At 44.3% G+C, this 23,888-nt stretch overlaps 5 protein-coding genes across 5 annotated transcripts in view; 2 read left to right on the top strand and 3 right to left on the bottom strand.

Annotated features, from left to right (window-relative positions):
• Positions 1 to 8,236, top strand: part of PVX_114510 (hypothetical protein, conserved) — a gene marked incomplete at its 5' end in the record, with an annotated part of 28,537 nt that extends 20,301 nt beyond the window's left edge. Inside the window, one exon of the mRNA XM_001616240.1 lies at positions 1 to 8,236. This exon is cut by the window's left edge and continues 20,301 nt beyond it. Coding sequence (XP_001616290.1) covers positions 1 to 7,791 — 7,791 coding nt within the window. The 3' untranslated portion in view covers positions 7,792 to 8,236.
• Positions 8,237 to 8,489: 253 nt separating this feature from the next.
• On the bottom strand, positions 8,490 to 9,008 carry PVX_114505 (6-pyruvoyl tetrahydrobiopterin synthase; the record flags this gene model as incomplete). Its single annotated transcript, XM_001616239.1, has 1 exon — positions 8,490 to 9,008. One exon carries the CDS (start codon positions 9,006 to 9,008, stop codon positions 8,490 to 8,492), a length of 519 nt encoding a protein of 172 aa, XP_001616289.1.
• A 32-nt stretch (positions 9,009 to 9,040) lies between these two features.
• Positions 9,041 to 11,500, bottom strand: PVX_114500 (hypothetical protein, conserved; the record flags this gene model as incomplete). The annotated part of the gene is made up of 4 exons (XM_001616238.1): positions 9,041 to 9,180; positions 9,273 to 10,328; positions 10,547 to 10,909; positions 11,102 to 11,500. The coding sequence occupies 3 exons, from the start codon at positions 11,498 to 11,500 to the stop codon at positions 10,155 to 10,157; spliced, it is 936 nt and encodes a 311-aa protein (XP_001616288.1). The 3' UTR covers positions 9,041 to 9,180; positions 9,273 to 10,154.
• A 2,318-nt stretch (positions 11,501 to 13,818) lies between these two features.
• Positions 13,819 to 16,980, top strand: PVX_114495 (acetyl-CoA synthetase, putative; the record flags this gene model as incomplete). The annotated part of the gene is made up of 1 exon (XM_001616237.1): positions 13,819 to 16,980. The coding sequence occupies one exon, from the start codon at positions 13,819 to 13,821 to the stop codon at positions 16,978 to 16,980; it is 3,162 nt and encodes a 1,053-aa protein (XP_001616287.1).
• Positions 16,981 to 20,064: 3,084 nt separating this feature from the next.
• Positions 20,065 to 23,481, bottom strand: PVX_114490 (transportin, putative; the record flags this gene model as incomplete). Its single annotated transcript, XM_001616236.1, has 1 exon — positions 20,065 to 23,481. One exon carries the CDS (start codon positions 23,479 to 23,481, stop codon positions 20,065 to 20,067), a length of 3,417 nt encoding a protein of 1,138 aa, XP_001616286.1.
• Positions 23,482 to 23,888: the final 407 nt, after the last annotated feature.

A 23,888-nucleotide genomic window follows, 5' to 3' on the forward strand; every position in this document is an offset into this window, starting at 1 on the left:
TTTGGTGCTGCCAAAAGTGAGGATGTCAAATGTCGCGGTAGTACTAATGAGAAGGGCTCCCTTCCGAAGGAAACGCATAAGATTCAGAAGGAGCAAGACGTGAAGAATTACGGTAACGAAGTGGACTCCTCGCAGGGGTATATGAACAGCCACCTCAGCCATAGCCACAACACCAAGGCGAGCAACCTGTGTGCGCACTCCAACGAGCACAAGTGCGGCAAAAGAGTTAGCGGTGCAAATAATGTGAAGAGTAAGGAGAAAAAAATGAGTAAAGAAAACAGAAGTAATGGGAACCACCACGAGGATGCGCCGGAAGACAGCGAAAATAAAACGGTGGTGCGGATAAAAAACCACGTCAATATGATCAAACTGTACAACTCGCTACTTCTAAACGATTGCGATAATGTGTCTTCCATTTTGATGTACAACCCAGAGCTGCTAGCCAAATCGGACGAAAGCAAGCAGGAGGTATCCTTTGAGCATTACGAAATAAATCAGGAGGATTTTCCATGCGAACTTGTATCGTCTATGAAGAATATTATTTACGAGAAGGATTTAACCCCCCTCATGTTGGCTTGCAGAATTGGATGTGAAGAATGTGTGCAGAAAATAATAGAAATGGGGAATGTGAACCCTAATAAGGCCTGCCACAAAGTGGAGAAGGAAACCCCCCTGATGGTTGCTGCTCAGTATGGGTACAGTCGACTTGTTAGCATGCTCGTCTGTGTATACGGTGCTCAGATAAATAAGAAAGATGCCAAGGGGAACACAGCCTTGCATAAGGTGTTACTCAACCCCTGCCCAGATGAGGGGAAGAAAAACTGCACCGCCAAGATGGTACAGCTGCTACTCAAATTAGGCGCCGACGTCAGTTTGGTGAACAAAAAGGGGTTATCTGTGGAGGATTTGGTGCAAAAAAATTTAATTAAAAATAAGAAAGTAGAAGCAATCTTAAAAATGTGGATAAAGCTATCGCTGAAGGGTAAGAAAAAGGACAAGCGGAGTTACATCAACAAGGATATCATCCCCGGCTTGCTTTCCAACTGTTCCGTCGTCGTGGGATTTCCCATCTGTTCGAATAACTCCGGCAATAGCTACTCCTCCGTGAAGATTAACTCCTTCGTCATTGGGGGCGAGGAGTTAGTCGCTGCGAGAAGTTACAAACAGGTTGGCAGCTGCGATGATGAAGTGCACTACGGCCATTACCACCAGGGCAATGATGAGTGGAAAGGCAGGAGGACAGACGAGGAGTACTACAGCTGCGACAACTCCTCCGGAAACGTGTCCATATCGAACTTTTGCCATGTGGATGGCAGGGCGGGGGAGAAGTTTGAGAGGGGTGAGAAGCAAAGCCTGTGCAAAGGAAACCCCTTTTTAAAAGACCCACCCGCCACGGAGAAAGCGAACAGAACGAGCGATAAATTTTTGGAGGAGCTGAACTACGGCACACAGCTGAACAACTTTTCGGGAAGGAAATTCATCGGCAGATTGAACGACGCTGAGGACTCGCATGAATCGCATGACGCGCATGACGCGCAGAACCCCCACTTTGAGGAACCAACGGGCAAGGTGGCCCCCGCAGACCGGAAGAGGAAGAAGCCAGTCAGTTACAAGGCCGACATGAATTCGATATATGAGCGGCTTGAGAGGAAGGGCAGCAGCGACAGCGCCCACACGAACTTCTTACCCTCCGTGGGCGACGGCACGATCTGCTCGCAGAGGGAGAACCCGTGCGACACAGGCATGTGCGAAAATGAGGAGGATACCGAAAGCCGCTGCGATGACAGCCACCGCGATAACGGCCGCTACCACATCAACCGTGGTGGTGGCCAGAACGACGGTGAAAGCGCCGCCACGCTGAGCAGAAACGAATTGACGCGCAAACAGGTGGGCGGCCCGCAGAACGGGGGTGGCCACCATGGCGGGAGTGGTCAACATACCGGAAGTGGCCAGTACGCATCCGTGGAGGAAGGCAACAGCGAAGACGAGCGAGAGAGTTATACTTATGGTGGCCCGTACGGACTACCAATGGGGGGCAACATGTGCAAAGACAAAAATGACATTCTGAGCCATTTGGTTGTCCACTCTCGAGGTGATGGCAGGTATGACGATACGGACGTGGAGTTCATGTTGGACGAGGAGGAGAAGCTAATGAAAAATCGGACCACACAGAAGGAGGCACGGAGTAAGGAAGATGTTCAGTGCGAAGGCCACAACTGCAGAGCAAGAAGTATCAAAAAAAAATGCCTTGTATTTTCCAGCACGAGGAAAAACATGTTCAACTACCAAGACCTGCAAGGAAGTCTAATCGAATTTATTAACAAGTCAGGTGTCTTCTCGGACATATTTAAAAACAATGGATACATGGATGCTAAGAGTATCCCCAAATTTGATGAGCTGAAAAATACGCTAATGCAAATTAAAAGTGAGGAGGACGTGTTTAGGGGTTTTCACAAATTTCTGGAATTATTTGACTACCTCTACATGGACGAAAGATTAAAATATTTTATGAACATCGATTTGAAGAAAAATTTAAAAAGCTGCCACACTCTGCTCGACTTAGGATACATCCTTCTCAAAGTGGACAGCTTCGCTAACATCTTTAACAGCTTCAAGTTGAAGTGGAATACGAGTATCCATGATGAGTGGAAAAAGAAGCTGTTAAAAGCACTTGGCATTTTCAACGAATTTTATGACGTAAAATGGGTGACCGATTCGTATACAATTTATAGGTACGAAGAAGACATGATAGAATCAGCTTCCCTCGTGGATAAGGTCCTACAGAATGGAAACAACTTGCTCTTCTATAGCAGCCTCATGAATATCATCGATGAGAAAAGGACCTTCCTAAGAAATGGTATGTACGATGCGCATTTGTTTAGCGACATTTTTAAAAATATAGACGTGGAAAATTTAAACAGGGATGCTTTGCTGTACGACTTTTGTTCGAACAAAAATGTGCTCAAGGAGTACCTCTTTCATGAGAATAGTAAGAGGATGACCTGCAACAATGAGTTTAGCGATGTGCCAGACAGGTATAGGAATTATATAAGCGAGTGCTTCGTGAATGGGGGCAGCATGAAGGGGTACGACGACCACTACTCCGCGTACGATGCCGTGGAAGAGGCCAGCGGGGCGAAGGAAAGGAAGTCCAGAAAGTACCACACGTATGACCGGTCCGCCTACAGGGTCAGCTCCAAGCAGTACATCCCGCTGTTCAAAATTTCGAACGACATGTATAACAATGGGAACGACTCCGGCAAGGGGGGCAGCCCTTCGGAGTTCGCCAACGGAGGGGTGAGCGGAGGGGTGAGCGGCGCGGCGAATGGAGCGGTGACCGGAGGGCCAGGTGCAACCGCTAACGCGATCGCTACCTCTAACGCTACCGCTAATGCTAACACTAATGGAAGCACCCCCAGCGGCAGGGCCCCACACAGTGAGAGCAACGCGCGGGAAGAAATCCCCCCAGAGGACGCCCCGTGCAGCAGCGCGTCTAACTACTACCAAAGTGGCAGTAACAACAAAAACGAATTCGTGCACAGCGCAAGCGGAGAAGCCATCAACGCGGAGCACGGCTTGACAAAGCAGAGTTCAATGCGCTCTATCAAGTTAGACACCGGGGGAGATAACCATCACGTGAGTAACAACAATGCAACGTGTAATAGAAAAAAGAGCCAATTCCTGTGTGGGAAGCAGCTGAGAAATGCCCTCTTCATGTTGCATGGGAACTGCGAAGAGGAGAGCAATAATGGCATCGCTGTGAAGCAGCATTTTCCATATGAAGCCTCCAAAACGTACGGTCATAAGAATGGGAAAAATGCGAACGACTTCATCACCGAGGAGGATCGGGAAAATTCGATTCACCGCCAGTTTAGCAGCAATAAGAATGATGTGGTAAAAAATTATAACGACGAAAATAAGCACTTTAACAAAATGAACATCAAAAATGATAGGAATAGAAAACGTTCTATGATGAATACCGTTTCGAAGAAACCCAACTGGAATGCCTCCACTGCGTGTGATCATTACCATAAGAAGCACTCTTTGGAAGGAAGTTTCCTCCCCGATGGGTATGCCGATCAGTATGACAAAGGGGATGATGAATATGACCTGATGTGCGAACTGCAATTCATGTCCAAGCCATGCGAAAATGAAATGATAAGAGAAGAATGCAACAGAATTTGGCCACACACACTTGACACCTATGTTCTGCATATATACGATTTGATAAGCAGCTACATGGACTCTTCAGAAAAAATAAGCTTATTTGTATACCACGCATTTGATATGGAAAAAATAAAAAAAAAACTCCCAAGCAAGACGTCCCAATTGTGGAAAAGAATAAACATGTCCTTGGATGACTTCATTGAGGAAATAAAAAAGGTCCATAATTTCACCATGAGAATTGTATACCAAAGTAATTACAAAAGATATGGGATGTTTCCTCCAAATTTTAAGAAATATTTTGTCCTTTCCGATGAGTGTCTCAGATATATAGCAAAAAATAAAATGGTGATGACTGTGGATTATTATAAAAGTAATGTGTATGAGAAGAATAAGCACCTCTTTTTGAAGATCATTCAGGACCGTATCACGCTGTTGAATAAGTTTAACACCTACTTTGAGAGTTGTCTGCCCATTACGGCTGTTTTGTTTAACAAACCGGTTATTCACCTGGAGGAGCATGGGTTGCGCACCTTGGAATGTCCCTTGTGTTTCTTCGCGGACGGGGATAAGTTTCTACCCTGGAGCGTTATGAAGGTGCGAAATGGAGGAACCCGCAGGGGAAGCGGCTGCTTCGCATCGCAGGTGGGGAGCAGCGAGGGTAGGAACGCCTCTGAGGCGGTTGACCCTATCGAAAGTGATAGTGTCAGACGTGGCAGCGTCGAAAGTTGCACTATCAGACGTGACAGTATCAAACGTGGTAGTGTCAGCCGTGGTAGTGTCAAACGTGGTAGTGTCAGCCGTGGTAGTGTCAGCCGTGGTAGTGTCAGCCGTGGCAGCGTCAGCCGTGGTAGCGTCAGCCGTGGTAGCGTCAGCCGTGGTAGCGTCAGCCGTGGTAGCGTCAGCCGTGGCAACGTTAGAAGTGCCAACCCGTGTGCGCGATCGCGCAGGAGAAGGGACGCGTGTGAAGATCCCGCCGCAATGAACAATCAGAGTGGTCTCAAAGAGGGCACCTCCAGCGAAGCGCCAACAGTGGAACAAGGTGGAAAAAACAAATGGAGCAATTTGGCCAGCGCTGACTGCGAGAAAAACGAGCATAACGGCTATTCCGTTGAGAAGAATAATTCCATCGTAGAGGAAGGCGGGTTGGTGTACAAAAATGGCCCCTCCCAGAGAAAAGGCGAATGCAGAAATGTGAGCGCGGAAAATGAGCTCATTAGAGCCAATTCGGAAAATGTGCAGAAGGGAAACTGCTTCCCCAGTGGGGAGAGCGAACAGGAAACGTTAGAGGAGTCGCTACCAGACTGCATAAGACATTGTAAAAATGGGTACACTTCCAGTAAAATGGTTTTAGCGATGGGCTCTTCGGACCTCCCCGTACAGCTGTCCTCCTACCTGTTTGTTAAGAAGCTTCTCAAACATGACACGTCCTTAAAACTGTGGAAGGAGTGTCTGAAGAATATCACCTCCTCGAGCTCTGAGAAATCCAATTTAACGCTCAGAATAGACAGAGGCATGGCTGCAACGGCGAAAAATATTGCCCACACGATGTGGTACCAAAGCACATACTCTTTGCTAAATATAGACACACATAAGTTAAGGGGAAAGCCAAGGGATAGACCTTTCATGGTGGTATTTATAGGAGAAGGAGCAACCGATTTCGGAGGTCCCTTTCATGAATTTCTTTCCTCCATTTCGAGAGAAGTTATGGGCAAATTGTCAGACTCCCCTGATAAGAGCCTTCCCATATTTCCCCTGTGCATCCCGTGCCCTAACTACACCCAAGCAATGGGAGGACGCCAGGACACCGTGATCATTAACCCTAAAATTAACTCGTACAGTGTTAAAGAGTCCGACTACGTTGGCGAAATAGACATGATTGATAACTTGGAGAGCTTCAGGTGGCAGATACTGTACATATACAATTCTATACGGAATATGAAGAAGAAATTGCACAAGTCGCAGAGTGGGCAGCCCCTCTATGGTGAGGACCGCTCGGGAGGTGATCAACCTGATAGAGAAAAGCTGACAGGTCAAAGTGGAGGCACTTACACCCATACGAATGGCACCCCCCAAAGTTGTAACGTCAATGCGAGTGGGACACTGGAAAGGGGTGCTCCACCAGATAGCGGTATTCCACAACATAGCGGTATTCCACAACATAGCGGTACTCCAACACACAGCGGGGAAAACGAAAAGGCGGATGGCAATGTTGACAATTACGACTGCTTAGGGTCTGCAGGACGACATGCGGAGGATGCCAGCAGCAGTGGAAGTGGCAGCCCAGAGGGCAATCACAACAACGCCGGGGAGGAAGTGCCGGGGGATATGCTTCCCATACATGGGGGAGACAAACCAGCCAATGGGGGCGCGAGGAACAATGACAAAATGTACCTCTTTGGCAGCAAAAAATCTGTAACATTCGAAAAAATAGAGCAAGGCAACAAAATGGACTTTCACGTAGATAACAAATACGAGCAAAGTGGCTCCTACGAAAGTTGCGGCTACGACAGTGATGTGCTCGAAATTGTGAACAACATATCGCTCAAAACGAGAAATGATTTCCTCAGCAAAATATTGAAGAAGAAAAAAAACGAAACGGACGAAAAAGTCGTACGGAGCGAAATGGACCAGAAAAATATCCACTCGGACAGTTTTAAGAAGAATGCAAAAAATAGCAAAAATGGCAAAAATGGAAAGAAGCATAATGATTTGAAGAAAAACCATATGAACATAGAGTATGATGAGAAAACCACAAGAGCGATGGAATTAGCCATGTATGAATCGTTAGGCCGAGTCATGGGGATGTGCATATGCATAGCATCCGCATTGAACATATGCTTCAACCCAATCATTTGGAAGAAGATATGTGGAGCTCCCCTCGAACTGCAAGACCTGTGCGATTACGATTTTGTCGCTGTGGAAATGCTCAAAACGTTGAAAATGGTAAACTGCGAGCGGTCCAGCGGATGGAACATGGAATTGAAACAGTCCCTCGGAGATATCACCTTCATAACGGAAGACTCAGGAGGAAATTCCATCGAGTTGATAAGAAATGGAGCCAACATACCAATCAATTTTGACAACTTGGAATTGTTCATCCGGTTAATGACTAGATGCAAAATGAATGAATCGTCTAAAGGGTTGCGCTATCTACTTAAAGGATTCAGCTCCGTGATTCCTTTGGGTCGACTGAGATTGCTATACGATTTTACAAATGTGGAGCACATGGTTTGTGGCGAAAGAGAAATTAACCTGGACGTCTTAAAAGCGCACACGTGGTCGAATGATTTGAAAATAAAGGACAAACTGTTTGCAGTGTTGGAAGAATTTACGAATGAGCAGCTGCAGTCATTCCTCCGATTTGTTTCAGGGCGGTCGAGGCTGCCCACGACGAAGAATGACTGGTATATGATCATAGATGTTGACAACCCTAACCACAGTATCAGCCAGACGGACCAAAGATTGCCCACCGCCGTCACGTGTGGCTTTCGCTTGTTGCTGCCTCAGTACTCCAGCTTGGAGATTCTGAAGGAGCGCCTCCTGTACGCGATTAAGAACTGCACGGCGATTGACCTGGACGCCTACGTGGTGCACGACCAGATGCAGCTCATGTACGGGGAGTGACGCGGTGGTGACGCGCCGGTGAGGCGATGCGCCGATGCGGTGTTGCAAACAGGGGGAAAATAAAGAAGCACATGAATGCACCTACATGGGCACTTGCGCATTTTCATATTTTCACATTCGCGCCATCGCGCTTTCTACGTTTGTGCCACCTGCACGGGGGAAGACCCCCTTTGATAAGCGGATCCCCCGTGCACCTCATTCGTTTCACCCCTTTTTACCCATTGTCCTACCCTTTTTTTTTGTTACTAATTTCGCGTTTGTGTTATGATCTTCGATTTTGTTTGCCGATTTAATGCTACTTCACATTTGTGTGCGCGGGGCGAGCTCGCCCACGAAAAGGCCGAAAGGTCGAGAAGCACCCCGCGCGTGTTTATGTGCGAATGCAAATACGCAAACTTGCACACCGCCGTACTTACGTGCAAAACTGCACATGAAGAATTTTGCCAAAATGGATGTGACGCCCATTGAGAAGGGGTCTGCGCGGCATGGTTTCGCTGATTAGTTCGCCAATTACTTCGCTGATTTGTTCGCCGATTACTTCGCTGATTAATACGCTAATTTGTGCAACGCATAGTCACACATTTACACATTAAAAAATTCCCATTTCTGGGGGGGGAAAAAAAAAAAAAAACTCACATAGGGTACCACCTTTGCACGCACGGATTCGTCCTGGTGACACACCCTTCCACTTCCTCCCATCAGATGTTCCTGTGCACCGTTGCCTTCTGCGATGGGGATTCACTGACGGTTACCTCCATGTAGTTAACACTGCGTGTCTTTAAGAAGGGCAAATCTATTTCCTCTATTAGTTGATTCAAAATATAGAGGCCTATTTCTTCTGTGGAGGAATGCTTGATAGGAATTTGCACACAGTCCCGTTTGGGGAAAGAATACTCGGAGTTATCTTCACATGTAATTTTAAAATTGTCGTTAACTTCTTGGATGTTTAGAACATCACTGTACATTGGCAGAATGAAATGGTGATCGAGCTGTTTGCAAACTTTTCTCACTTTTTCTTTCAAAATGGAGAAGTCGATTACATATCCATCCCCTTGTATATTCCCCCTTAGTCTTAAGGACACATTATAATTATGCCCATGCAAAGTTTCCCTAAATCCTTTAAAGGCTATAAAGTGTGCGCAGTTGAACGAAAACAGAGGAGACTCCACCAGCAGTTCTGCTATCTGGTCACGGGGCTCAACTGGATGGGGGTTCATGATGAGGCTACTTCACTCGTCCATGCGTTTTTCTGTTTAGCTTGTGCGGAGGAACCGTTGCTGGTCGGCAGGCGTGGTTAGCAAGCCTGGTTAGTACGCGTGATTGGCAAGCCTGATTACCTTTGACTCAGGGCTTAAATTGGTTAACTAGCGGAAATGTGAGAGAGTGAACCTGGCGTGGAAAAACGACCAAGAAGAAGAAGCGTACGGATATGTACTATGCACGTATGTATTTGTGTAGTGGCTGAGTAACGCAGCGTGTACCTCTCCGAGAGCACAAGCGAAAAATGTAGAAACGACGTTGATAATTTTCCCTGCGGTGACGTAAACAATTCATCGTTACGGCAATTACTCCCTTAGCAAGAACTCATTTCATGCATACATAAAAAAAAATACACGATGCTGACTTGCTTGGAAAAGTTCTCTTTAACTGAAATGCCGCTTTACATTCGTCAGGCAATTTTGCTCAGGAAAAGGAAAGATGCTTGTGGTTTCATTTCCTTTCAGCATAAAAAAAAAAAAAAAAGTGAAAACTTAAAAAGTGTGATAAAATAACGCGGTGAATTGGGTCAGTTAATTAAAGAAAAGGATTGGCAAAATGTTGTGTGTCATTTAACCCCCTTTGGAGTTGTTCCAAAAGTAAAGTATAATTGTACGCGAATGCAAATTAGCAGAAAGGGGGGAAGAACAAATGGGGGATTCAGCATACAGCGAGAAAAAACTGCGCAATGCGTCTGCATATATCCGCTCTAACTGGGGGAGAAAAAAGAAAACACTCACATATATACATAGCAGCTGTGCATGCAGCTGTGCATACACCTGCGCACCCCTGCCTGACGCCCCACAACCTTGTGGTAAGCTAAACGTGTGGATGTGCGAGTATTCACATAGGCGCAAAAAATCACATAAAAATGAAGCAGTGCGGAGTAAACGCAAGTAACAAATTGGGGGGGAGGAAAAAATAAAAATCCACTCCGTATCACTAAACGACGGTAAAATGACAAACGAATTGAGATGCACACTACGCGGTGTACAAAATTTAATTATAAAAATGTTACACGTAAAAATTACAGTTAAAAAAAAGAGGAAAAAAATGAAATTCGTGCTTATGCGAATCCTCGAATGACGCAGTAAAATGGCCCCTTTTTAAATAGCCCTGTTCTGGAGCACTTTGTACTTTTTGGATGATTTTAAGGCGGGGTCGCGGAGCAGCTGGACGCCATGCAGGTAGTACTGCTTATCTTTTATGGTGAGGATAAACACGGTTTTGTTTTTCAGCATTATTAAGACCTTGTTCTTGGGGGTTACTATTTTGAACGCCTGCGGGGTGAAACGGGCGTATGCGTGTGTCTACATAAATATACATAAATCTATATATATGCACGCGAGGGGGGATAACCCTTTGCCTAAATGCGCTCGTACTCGCGGAGGCATAACCACTCAGGGAAACAATGTAAGAACGATGGCAGGAACCCATCGAGGGGTAATGACCCCCCCTTCTCCTTAACCTTCCTGTTAAACTCATTTCGTATCATTACGTTTTGCGTTTCCAGGATGATTATCCCTTTGATGCCAATATATGAGGCACAACGAGACTTGTGGATTTCAATTTCAGCTCCGTTCAACTCCATGTCATTTATGGTGTCTAGGGGCAGTTCTTCTGTGTTTGTCAAACCGAGTAATTCGTCCACGTAAACATTCCACATGTAGTTTAGCCTCCTCGCATGGTCATACGTCGTGCTATTCTCCGTTGTTACTTTATAATTGGTGTATTCATTCGATGACAGGCCCACTTTATTTTGCTGCTCTTTCTGGTTTCTTTTAAAACTCGTATTGTCTGTGTAGGTATTTTTTAAGCTGTCCGAAAGGTGTATTCTGCTGGGCACATTTACGCAGTTCTTCTGAAGGGGGGGGTGGCGAAATGGTCGCGAAATGGTGGTAAAATGGAGGTGAGTAGTCGGTGACACAAAAATGGGGTAAACAAGGAGGAAGTATGAGCACACGGACATACGGGTATAGGGGCGTACAAACATACGTCCGTGTGCCCCTATACCCCTATGTGTGTATGCCCCTGTGCGGCCATCATCTTTTACCCTCTCCGTTTCGCCATAGTCCACGTACAGGGCTCTTTCCGGCGGCCTCTTCAAAAAAGGGTGATCTCCGTCGTTTAGTCGATTACTGGTGCACTTTCTTTTGCTGCTATTCATCTGGGTGCTGCTAGCATTGCGCTTGTTGCTGGGATGGGATACATTTTGGTTTGCACTTGGATTTGTATTAAAATGGGACGAATTCTGAGCATTATCAGGGGTCGATGCGGGCGGCACATTTTTATTTGTCTTCTTATTCTGCTGCGTGAACTGCTTGGGATGGTTATTATTTGAGTCACTTCCACTTACACGACCTAAGTTCTTATGGAGCAAAGAATGATTGGCATTGCTACTGTCATTCGTCTTCCTTCTTTTGGAAGTCCCTCTTGATGTGTCTTCTTCCATGGTTCACTCAGCTAGCTATTATTCGTTTTTCAGTGGGGGTTAGAAGCGTTAACCAGTTAAGCATACCTTCTGGATTTACTGCCCCGTAGCACGAAATGTCTCAATGTAGGGGGGAAATTCACTTATCAGACTTTTTCTCCCTTCTCAAGTCCTTTTTTTTTTTTTGCTAACACCACAGAGGGGGGGCACCAAAATGGGGCGTTAAAAAATGGAAGGTTGCAAAAATGGGTACTACACTGCTCTGTTTTTTTTCATCTCTCCGCTTTGTAACATAAATGCGCTTCAACCAAATGAGTAATCAGCAAGTGGGGCGGTTAGCATAGGCTCCAAGCAGTGATTAATAAAAATGCAGGTGGTGAGCAAAAGGGGAGGGCACTAGTTTAAAGCTGTAACTGGTGTCTTCCGTGCAACTACTCAAGGAGTTAGGGCAATTTACAAACAAAAGGATTTATCGGGGATACTAACACGTCGACAGTGGACATATAAACCAGTGTACATGTAAATGCATGCGCTCGTGCGTATACACACAAGATCATACCCATGGGGACGGGCATAGCGTGTGGATGCGCTACCAATCTTAGTTGCTCATTTTGAGGAGGCCCATACACAGGTATGCCACATGCATCATACGGTATTACCCCTACACAGTTGCGAAAGAATGGGTTACACTCGTTCCCACATGTTATGGCTCAGCCGGGGGCAGGATCTTCGTCAAAAAAATGTACATACCGCTGACGGTACTCAAAAAGGGGTAACATCAGCGCATTGGTAGGTACCCCTTTTTACATGCAGCAACAGTGACGCAGCCTTTTCATTATCATGCCAGTAATACAAATGTAGGGTTTACATCACCTGTGTGGGAGTCAAAAGGATGGTCAGCAAACAGTTACGTGCCACATACCGCTGTTAAGCGTGCGCCTACAAAGATACGTACAGTGAGTCATGTATCGCCCCTGTGTATGTGTTCCCTTTGCATGTTAAAATGTACACGTTCGCTTCTTTTTTTTTTTTTATTCCAAATGAGCGCAGGAAAAAAATGTTTACATGCCTGAGTTGTATGTCATATGGTATACAAAAAAAAATAAAACTGCGAAATGTTGCTAAATGTTGCGAAAGGTTGCGCTGCAAAATAAACACAAGTGGCGAAATTAAAAACAACGGACGGAAAAAAAAAAAAAAAAATTCCGATGTGGAGGAAGGGGCTACTTGGATGGAACGTTTCCCTTAAGTGTAACAATCCCAACCCAAATGTCGTTTATGCCATTCGATGTGCCTAGCGTAACATGCGCGCGGATTGGGAAGGCTGTTTCCCTGGGGGTAGGGCCAACAGAAATCCATTAAATGTAATTTCTTAACCGGAGGTGATGAAAAATAGGCCAACTGTTAAGTGTACATGTGGTGAACAACGCATATGTATGATGTATGCATACATTATGAGCATTCACCCGTGAAGTCGCTTTTGTTTGTGCCAGCTTAAGTTTACCCTTACGCGGGGTGACATGTGGCACATGGAAGAGCGGCATGTATAATATATATGCTTCATGCATAGTATTATATGGCGCTTTCCAAGGCAGCAAAAAATTTATTTGATTTTTACTTGCTTCCCATTAGTTCACCTCCCGTGCCCCCCTGTTGCAAATCACCTTTTGCTTATTTTTGTGATGAAAAAAATATGCCCCTGCGCGAACTTATGCTTCACGCGCCCGGCGGCATCCGTGTTTTCAGCTCATGGGCAAATGGGTATGTACATATATTATTATATACACGTTGTACTGTAAAGTACGCCCTGGGGCTGTGCGCGGAGGGTAAAATATATAAGCATATAAAAGCTATACATGCGCTACATCGATATGTACATAAATCTCTGAACCATACGGATTAAAATATTTACAATTTGCCCTTTTCATATTTTAAATTTAATTGTTCGTACAATTGACCATTTCGTAATTTTTTATCTTTTAAATTTTATCCTTCATGCAGTTTAAAGGGGAAAAAAAAAAAAAAAAAAAAAAAGGATGTTGAGAGGGGGGATATCCACTAATAAATATGCCTGCTTGCTTAGGTAAGCGTATGTGGCCTGTGTAAACCCCACGTATGTGTATATACCCCTTTGCACATGTGAAGGGATTATGCGTGTAGAACCTAATCGTAGCAGGCACGAGCGCAAAGTATCAAAGTGCGCGCGTATGCACATAAGCACATGTGCATTTATCAATAGCCCCTCCCATTCCCCTATAATACGTGCATGTTGCGAACCTTTAACGGGTTAAAAAAAAAAAAAAAAAAAAAAAAAAAAAAGGCATCTCCTGTCAAACATAATGAATAACCCGGAAAGCAATGGAAACATCACCAAAATAGATTCAGGACAATTGAACGTCATCGACATAGATCAAAATATTTTCCTTAACAAAAACTCCTTTCCAGTAAACGAATCGTACAGCCAAAATGACAATAAGACGGGCACAAATGGAAACATAAAAGATGTAAGCATATATAAAGAGATGTACGAGGAAAGTATTAACAATCCAGAGCTATTTTGGGGAAACATTGCAAAAAATAGTGTAAGGTGGTTTAAACTGTTCACCAAGGTATACATTGGGAATTTTAAAAAAGGGAACATTAGCTGGTTTGTTAATGGAAAAATTAATGCATGTGATAATTGTGTAGATAGATGGGTGGAAAAACACCCAAACAAAATTGCAATCATATGGGAAAAAGATACACCAAATGATTTTAAAAAAATAACTTATCAAAAATTGTTGGAAAGGACCTGCAAAATTGCCAACTTATTAAAAATGTATGGGGTAAAAAAACAAGATGTGGTTACCATTTATTTACCAATGATCCCAGAAATTGTGTATACCATGCTAGCATGTGCTAGGATAGGTGCAATTCACAATGTCGTGTTTGCAGGGTACTCTGCAGGCAGTTTGTGTGACCGTATATTAGACTCCAATTCGAGTGTATTAATTACGAGCGATTTTGGCATGCGGGGAGGGAAACTAACCAAGCTCAAGCAAATCGCGGATGCCGCTATGGAGATGTGTGGCGGCGCCATCAAGGTTTGCATCGTTTTTAAAAACAAAACGAAGATAAGTGACGCGAGTAGGGCATTCCTGGAAAGCGCCTCTCAAAGTGCAGCTCAGGGCAGCGCGCACGGCAACGCACAGGGCAACGTGCACAACACATCGCAGAGCGCATCGCAGAGCGCAGCGCAAAGTCAGTTATACCACTCAACCAGCGCCGACTTGAAAGGCGCTGATAATTTTCTTGCCCAGGGTGCAGCCCGCGTGATAAATAGCCAGCAGAATGGCGTGAACCAAAGTGAGTACCAACAAATGAACAACAACAAATGGGACAGCGCAAAGGGTTACTTTAACTGCAAGCCCAGTCGAGAGGGGGACACTCCCTCCGCGTATGCGTGCCCGCCGGGGGAGGGCGACTGCGTTGGCGGCGCGACGAGCCACCCCGCGGAGGAGTACACCAATGAAGGTAATCACGCGCATCACGCGCATCTCGGCCATCACGATCATCGCGGCAATTATGATAATCACCATAATTATGATGAGCATCACCACCATCACAACCGTGACACCCATGACAGTGGCCCCCATGGAGACCTTCCCCGCTGCAACGCCCCCCTCGAGGAGAGCGCCATCGGCGGTGGCACCAACGGCGGTGGCACGAACAGCGGTGGCAGCAAAGCGAAAGGTGTACACACCCTCCATAAAAAAATCTGCAAAAATAACAACCTGGGGAAGAAGAACCCCGCTTCAGATAAAACCCACTACAGTAACGAAATTGGCAATGGGCACGACAAGTGCAGTCGCGAGGGAGAGGCCACGAACAACATGGGGAACAGAAGCAACCACTCCCTAGAAAAAGAGTCATGTGATTATATCAACTCAGTAATGTGTAAATCGTTCGTGGAAGCATCAAAGGAGAGCATACCCTTTGAAGGGAAAGGCTACCTTAGGAGTGACTCCAGGAAGAGCAATTTTGACGAGAATATATGCACTTTGAAGGAAGGCCGAGATGTGGACGGTTCCGCCTTAATAAAAAACATGAGAGCCTACTGTCCAATAGAATACGTAGACAGTGAGGACTTCCTATGTTTATTATACACATCCGGCTCGACTGGAAAACCAAAAGGTGTAGCGCATACAACGGCAGGGTATTTGCTGTATGCCTACACAACCTGCAAGTATATATTTGACGTAACTGCAGATGATATATTTGGCTGCGTTGCAGACATTGGGTGGGTAACTGGCCATACGTATGTTTTATATGGCCCCCTACTGAACGGAATAACCACCGTCTTGTTTTCTTCCATCCCGACGTACCCAGATTGTGGTAGATATTGGAGTTTAATAGAAACGCATAAAGTTACCCAATTTTACACGGCACCTACAGCACTTAGGGCGCTAATGAAACATGGGGATTCTTACATTGAAAAATATGACCTATCGTCGTGCCGAATTTTAGGGAGTGTAGGTGAACCAATAAATCCAGAGACATGGAGATGGTATTACAACACTGTTGGGAAGAGAAAGTGTGTAATTGTGGACACTTATTGGCAAACAGAAACGGGAGGAATTGTCATTGCACCGATACCCAATTTATTTAAAATGAAACCTGGGTGTGCTAGTCTTCCATTTTTCGGTGTCCAATTAGAAATTCTAGATTCTAAAACTTTGGAACCTTTGAATGGTCCTAATGTTTGTGGTTTGTTATGTATCAAGAGCCCATGGCCAGGTATGCTAAGAACTGTCTATGGGAATCATAACAGGTTAGTAAAAACTTATTTTTCTTCCTGCCCCAATTATTATTTTACTGGGGATGGTGCGTATAGAGATGAAGACGGATACTATTGGATATCTGGGCGCATTGATGATACTTTAAATGTGTCCGGTCATCGCCTAGGAGCTGCAGAAATTGAGCATGCCTTGGTGCAACACTCCTGCATCGCGGAGGCAGCCGTTGTTTCGTTCCGCCATGTTGTCAAGGGGGAGGGCATTCTCTGCTTCGTCGTTAAAAAGGTGGGCGTCTCTAAAAAATGGGGAGAGCTGGAGGGGGTGGAAGGGAGAGAAGCGATAGAAGGGAGAGGCGCGATAGAATCACTCGACCACTGCGTTGATCGCAATGGAAACGCACCAAATGCGAATGCTCATTTGTCACCCGCTTCCAACTTGGCCGAAATGGACACCATGCATGTGAGTCACACGGATGAAAACATTATAGAAGAATTAAAGTTATACGTTAGACGAGCCATAGGTCCTATTGCCACCCCGGATCTCATTTGCATAGTGCCTGATTTGCCTAAAACCAGGAGTGGAAAAATCATTAGGAGAATACTAAGATGCATAGCGAACGAGTTAAACGATTTTGGAGACATTACCACCGTCGCGAATCATGAAGTTATAGACATTATTGTTAACAAGTTTAGGGATTCCAAGTTGAAGTGCCAGTTGGGGAAGTAACATATACGGTTCGTATCCCCTGGAGTATTGCGTATGACCTTTTTTTTTTTTTTTTTTTTTTTCATCTGGAGAGGAAGCTCACGTCACGTTGTCTTCTGTGTGTATACATATATACTCAGAACAGTCGGAGCGGCTCAAAAAGGTTCTACCCCGCACGCTGGTGCTGAGGACAGCACTGCAGCGGCTCCTATTCAGGGGAGTATTTGCAGGATTGATTGGGTGAAGACGAAGACCCGGTCGGGTACTTCTACGTGGTATAGTATAGTGCGGTACAGTATAGTATATTACAGTACAGTGCTGCACCACTGCTTAATTTGTTTGCTCGCGCCCGATGAGCGGTGCGTTCCTATGCATGTGCGGATGTGTGTACCTCTAACCATGCACATGCTCCGCGAGCAGTGCTCCCGCGCGGGGGCCCACCAATTTGTCTCTACGCTGAGAGATATTGTAACATCGCCAAGGAGGTAACAAAACAGATGGGTTATAAACACACTGTTCCTTTTTCGCAACGATTTTACCCCCTCCTTTTTTAATGCCTCATGCATGATCTGATTATCTTCTTTTTTTTTCTTCCTTTTTTTTCTTCCTTTTTTTTCTTCCTTTTTTTTCTTCCTTTTTTTTCTTCTTTTTTTTTTTTGCATACCCCTATCTCTGCACCATTTTATCACTCTTACTCCCTATTTGTTAGTAACATTAAAATGTTAAAATTCCATTTCGTCCCACGGGGCGCGTCAAAGAAAAGGTGTCCACGTTCCTGTGCGCACAGTGTTAAACGCCGATGTCCTATTTGGAAGGGGACAGCGTGTGCGTCGCTTCCACGTGTGTAGTGTAGCGCCTGCCTGGGCAACTCGCACATGTGTACCTTTCAAAATAGGCATGCACAGAATGACGAAAGGATAAAAGTTGCTTTTTTTTTTTTTTTTTTTTTTAACAAACTTCATATATGTCGATTTATGAAGACTCAAGTGAGAGTAGATTGATTCTACGTCTCTTTTATTTTCCCTTGCGAGGTTTCATGGGTACTATAATTGTACCATTTTGCGTAAAATGCACTGTCCTAGTTAAGCGGCCTTTTAAAAAAATGAAGTACGCATGGCCATATTTATGCGTGCCAAGTGGAGTTATAAAAGCGAACGCACTTTTCTACGGTGCCTACATACACTGTGCATGTGTCACTTCCCACAAAATGGCGTTACCACTGACTTGTTAGTAACTACCCCCACCTTCTTCACATTTAACGCATGAGTTTAAGGGACGCACCAAGTGTGTGCGGATTGCTGATAAGACGTTTTAACCGATCAGGGGGGTGGAAATGCTCACCACAAGGAAGCACACACGGTGAGAAGCCTATCATACGAATTGCCAACACAGTTTCCATGGGTGCACCTGAAAGCAACAAACAGAGGAACACCACCCACGGAGTAAAAAATTTACCTTATCAAATGTTCAGGCACATTCCACCTTTAAGCAATGCTACAGTTATCGCTCCAGCGCAAATGTATGACGCAGGCCAAATTAGAATAACGCCTTTTTCTCTTTATTTTCGCAGAATGGTCCATTTTAAAATGGGTCAATTGTCTTATGGCTTACAATGCGTCACGCTCTCACCGCGAGTACACCATTTGGTTGTTTTTTTATTTTTACAGGGCGCTTTTTTCGGGGGGACATTTCTCCTGGGCAAATCTGTTGCGTACCGAACTGCACACGAAGGGGTCACCCCCCTCTTCCCTGTCTCGCCAGTAATTTTTTTCCAAATTTAAAATAAGCATCTAATATTAACTATATTATATCATATGTTTAAAATAAATACTATGACATGAAAAAAAAAAAGAAAGAAAAAAGAAAAAAAGGAAAAAAAAAAAGTTTAATTAAAATATCGTTTATTTAAAAATCACATATATATACACAAACATAAGCACGCATATACAAACATGTATGCATATACCTTTGGAAATAACTTCCACATTTTCACATAAAACATATGTTATATGTTCCCCTTTTTAAAAAATAGCGGCCATTATATTTTGGCCATTTGGCATAGATACCCTCTTAACGCTTAAACGCTTCTTTTACACGTAAAAATGTGTCAGTACATGCAAAGATAAAAAAAAAAAAAAAAAAAAACTGCGTATATGCACGGATGTATATAAATGAATGTAGGGGCATAAATGTTCAAGCACAAATAGGTAAAAATAAATGTGCACACAAACATGCATGCACCAAGGAGTAGTCATAAAAATGGGGGAATGCAATTCTTACAAAATTGGTTCATAAGTGAAACGTGCGCGCGTGTATTTTGGGGTATGCTGGCACGCTCAGCCAGCAGGAAGTGCTGCGCCAACATATAGACGCGCACATATACACGTACACATGAGAATGCGCCGGAGGGCCCAAGGAGCGCGCATATGCATACACTGGCGAGGAGGGAAAACCACAGGGGTGTTGCGTGGGCCACCGGCGGGTGCGCATTGGTAGGCACAGGCATTTACACACATGCAGGGTTACATATGCGCATATATAATATATACATATATATATGTATGTATGTACGTACGTATGTGTATATTTACGTGCACACTTGCTACCCGCGGGGGTTCACATTTTGTCCCCCCTCAGTGTAGCATATCACACCACTTCCATACCACAGGGATTTAGACGCACACATGAAAAGGGAAAGTACTAGTAGGCATACATTCTTAGGCTTTTCTGGTGAGATAGGTCTGTTTTTCAAACGAGTTAAAAATAGCAGCGCGTGTACCGTGTGTATGAAGTTTTGCGCCGGCAGGTACACGTGCACAGATGTGGGGGAGCGATTGCTGCACTGGTACGCGCGCCGCAGCATGCAGGGATGGGCCACACATACTGTGCAGCACGTGTTGTGTGTGCAAGTAACGTGTGCATATGGGTGTACCCCACAGGAGGGGGTGCTGCGCCGGGGAAGTTGCCGGTGCGCGCCGCAGCAGCGATGCGGGGGGGCGACCTGGCACATATGCATACGTATGCGCGGCCAGGCATGCACATATACATACGTACAATCATGCATACGCATGCTCACGCACACGCTAACGCACACCCACGCGGGGGCTATAAATTAAACCGCGTGCTCAAATCGTTCAGCATGTCGGCGGGGATGGGGGAGGACAAGGAGTCGCTGGTGGAGCTGTAAATGCCCTTCCACTGGGTGGGGTACTTCTGCTTCATGGTGGCCAAAAACTGGTGAAAAAAAATGTTCACATTCTGAGAGACGTACTTGTACTTGAGTATGATGTAGGCAATTTCCTGCAAGTTCTCCGCAGCGATGTCGAGATTTAGGTAGAGCGTTTCCAAAATGGCTTTGAGTGAATTAATTTTTTCGTTTTCCTGGGTCCCATGTGACATAATTTTTAGCCAGGTTTTTAAAAACTGGGGGAAATAAAAGATGATTTTCTTGGGATAGGTGGAGGAGAGCCTCCCTAAAGTGATGCATATATTTTGTAGCAAGCAGCCGTGATACTTTGAATTCTGGCAAATGTAAATGAGCTGTTTAATTATTTCATCCACGTACACCTCCATGTACTGCGGGTTGATGTGTATGCTAATTTCTCCAATGGCCCAGCTGGCATTATTCGAAACCGGCGTGGACGGGTGTGTAATGTGAGCAATGAGAAAGGGGATAATGTCATTCAAGTAGGGTATTAAATATTGGGCGCAAAATCGGGAAATATCTCCTATGAGGGCAAAATTGGATTGTAGGATGCCAAAATTTAAAAAGTGCTTCGCCAATTCTGTACACTCGTCATTTTCTTCCTCCTTCGCCATTCCTATTCTTCCATTCTTTACAGCCGATGATGATGAAGCGGAAGAGGGATTTCCTTCCGGGGAGAGGACCAGCTTGTTAAACCCCTGGCTCATTATTAGCTTGCTATTTAGCACCCCATCAAATTTGATATTCTCAAACTTTAGGCAATATCTATGTACAAGGGGGATAAAATTAAATTCATTTTCGCTTATAATGTTCATAATATTCGAATTAATAACACTTAAAATTCTGGACAGTAAATCGAAGCTGCATTCAATGAGGTCCTTTTTCTTCGAGGGAGAAATGGAATCGATATCTTTCAGCGTGGTAAAATAATCATCATTATTAATTTTGTAATAAGCTAGCAACTCACTTGCCGTCACGGATATGTTATTCCGGTTAACTATAAACGAGTTGGTATTGCCCGCCTTTTTGCTGTAGTAATATTTTATCTCTTCCTCTAAATCTATGTATAGGAGAACCAAAAACTTGATGCACGTCCTTATGACATTTTTTGCATATTTTAAAAAGTCTTTTCCATAGGCACTGGTAATGCAGGACATGCACTCCATTAGGGCTATGATGTAGGGGCTACTTATACGTATGTTGTTCCACTTGGAAAGTATCGAATTGACAATTTCGTGGGCCAAGTCGTTATTCTCTTTGACGATGTTTACACTGTCAATCAATGTGCCTACCACATCGAAGAGGATGAAATAATTCTTCGCTTGGTATATTTGAAATGCCTGCTGAATGGTGTGCACAATTTCGTGCAGGTAATTGTTAAGCAAATCCAGCGCGTCTTCTTCCAAATTGGCAAAGGAGGAGCAAGCCGCTTCTTGTACCCTTTTGTTTGTATCTAGAATCCTCTTTAACAGGTTTAACAAAACCGGTTCGAACCACTTGTCGCAATTATCCGGGTGGCATATCCACGATGAAAATCGGGTTACGCACCAACAGGAGATACTCCTCGCTAGGGGCTTCTCATCGTTTAATAACTTTATCAAATATTCTAACACTTTGGGGATAAATGGGGAGAGGCTATACATGCATCCCTTCGCTATCGCGCCTAGGGTTAGCACTGCGCTTTCCCTAATGTTCCACTTGTCACTCATTAGCTTCTCTTCTATATGAGGTAGAATAAATTCCAATATTTCGTCATTATACACATTGGATAGGTAGTCGAGACATAAGGCAGCTCCTTTCCTTACGGTCCAATCATTTCCCCAAGTCCTCGCCGTCATTTCGTCATTCTTTTCATCCTCATCATCGGTGTAGTCATCCATGTGGTTTTCATTATTTGCTTGATCCCCGGGTTGCATCATTCTTCCGCCCCCACCACCTCCGCCGTCAACTCCCCCACCGTTGCTACTTCCAATGCTATTCACATTGTTACTATTCATATTTCCATTGCGGGAGTTGCTCCCCATGTGTGTGTGACTATCACTGTTGCTATTCATTTTGTTAATTTTCATTTCCTCCTGCCCCTGCTGTGCGTTCATCTCGTTATTCTTACTGCTATTGTTGTACATTTCCGGGGAGATGTCCTGTATCAAGTCAGGCACATTAGCATTATCATTTTGGAAGTGCGATTCATCCATGGTTAGGTAATCCCACTTGGTATACACCGTGTTGTCTACCAATATTTTACACAAATAAGGCAAATAGTTTTTCAAAATTTTCAACGCTTCATTTCGTAATTCGTTTATATTCTTGTACACATTTTCGTCTATGTAGTTATCTACTTTGTTAATATCATTTGTCTTGCTGTTGTTATTGTAGTTTGAATAGGCAATGTAGCTTCTGTCCTTGATGAAGACGGGCCAGAACTCCAGGGCCTCTAACTGAACCTTCCTATCACATGAATTTGTGGCGTTTACCATAAATTGTATGATCGCATCTAGGTTGTTAAAAATGGAGGAGTACCTCGTATCCGTGATGATGGTCATGCAGGTTACTACTATTTTTAAAATTTGCGTATCCTCCTCTGAGGCTAGAAATCCTAGGCATTCCCATAACTGCGGGAAATAATCATTAAACACTCCATTGGTTGTGAAGCAAGAAGACGTTATAAACAAATCCAGACATTCTGCGGCATATTTCTTTTTTATACTTTTTTCTTGTGGGGCACAATAGGCAAATAGCTTTTGTAACAATTGGGTTTTACAAAATTGGAAGAAAAAGGAGTCTGCATTTTTTCTATTCATTAATTCGTCCTCGATTATTATTATTATGGCACGGAAGGCTCCATCCACTACATCATTATTCCCTCGTTCTATTAGTAGCAATAAGTTGTATAATGCTTCTGGCCATTTATCTATCCCTTCGTACTTGGTCAATATAGTCGTTATTACCGAACCTGCAGTGTTCCTTATTTCTTTAACTTCGTCTTCTACTAGCTTGAAAATTTCGTTCTTTATGATTTTTAAAATTTCGTTATTTAAAAATTTATTTTTTGAGTTTATATAATTTTTTAATAACAACCCTCCTACTTGCCTAACATCATTTTTCTCCTGCTTATTCAAGAAGATGTGCAGCAGGTACAGAGCAGCATCTGCTACATTTTCGTTTAGGTCTTTCAAAACTTTGGTCACCTCAATTTGGACACTGTTGTTCGAACTGTTGCATGAGGACTCCAGCGCCTGTATAACCGTTTTGTATATCTTCTCGTTTGGCTTCCATTCCACGTACGAATTGTTGTTATCGAAACAGCTGTTATGCATTTTCTTGCATTCACATGTACGTCGGTTCGTGGTGGACTAGCGGCAGAGGTGTGTGCACGGGAGGAGCTTATATATTCGCGGCGGTGTACGTATATGCTTTTACATATATTCACGCTCGGCTATACAGATGCACACATATCCGCTCATATGCGCGTGGGATGTACACACCTTCACACGTACGCGCATATTTTCGCTAACAAATGGGTCATAACACAGAACAAGCGTGTGGACCGTGGAGTAGTGGGCACGCAAAGGGGTACAGCAGAAAGGATGTACAGCAGAAAAGATGTGCAGAAGCAAAGATGTGCAGAAGCAAAGACGCAAAAACGTGAAAGCGCAAAAAGGTACAGAAGCAAAGGCGAAAGGACGAAAAGACGAAAAACTTGTAAATTTTCACAACATTTAAA

The sequence above is a fragment of the Plasmodium vivax genome, chromosome 11 (assembly GCF_000002415.2).
Source record: "Plasmodium vivax chromosome 11, whole genome shotgun sequence".
In the NCBI taxonomy this organism is placed as follows: domain Eukaryota; phylum Apicomplexa; class Aconoidasida; order Haemosporida; family Plasmodiidae; genus Plasmodium; species Plasmodium vivax.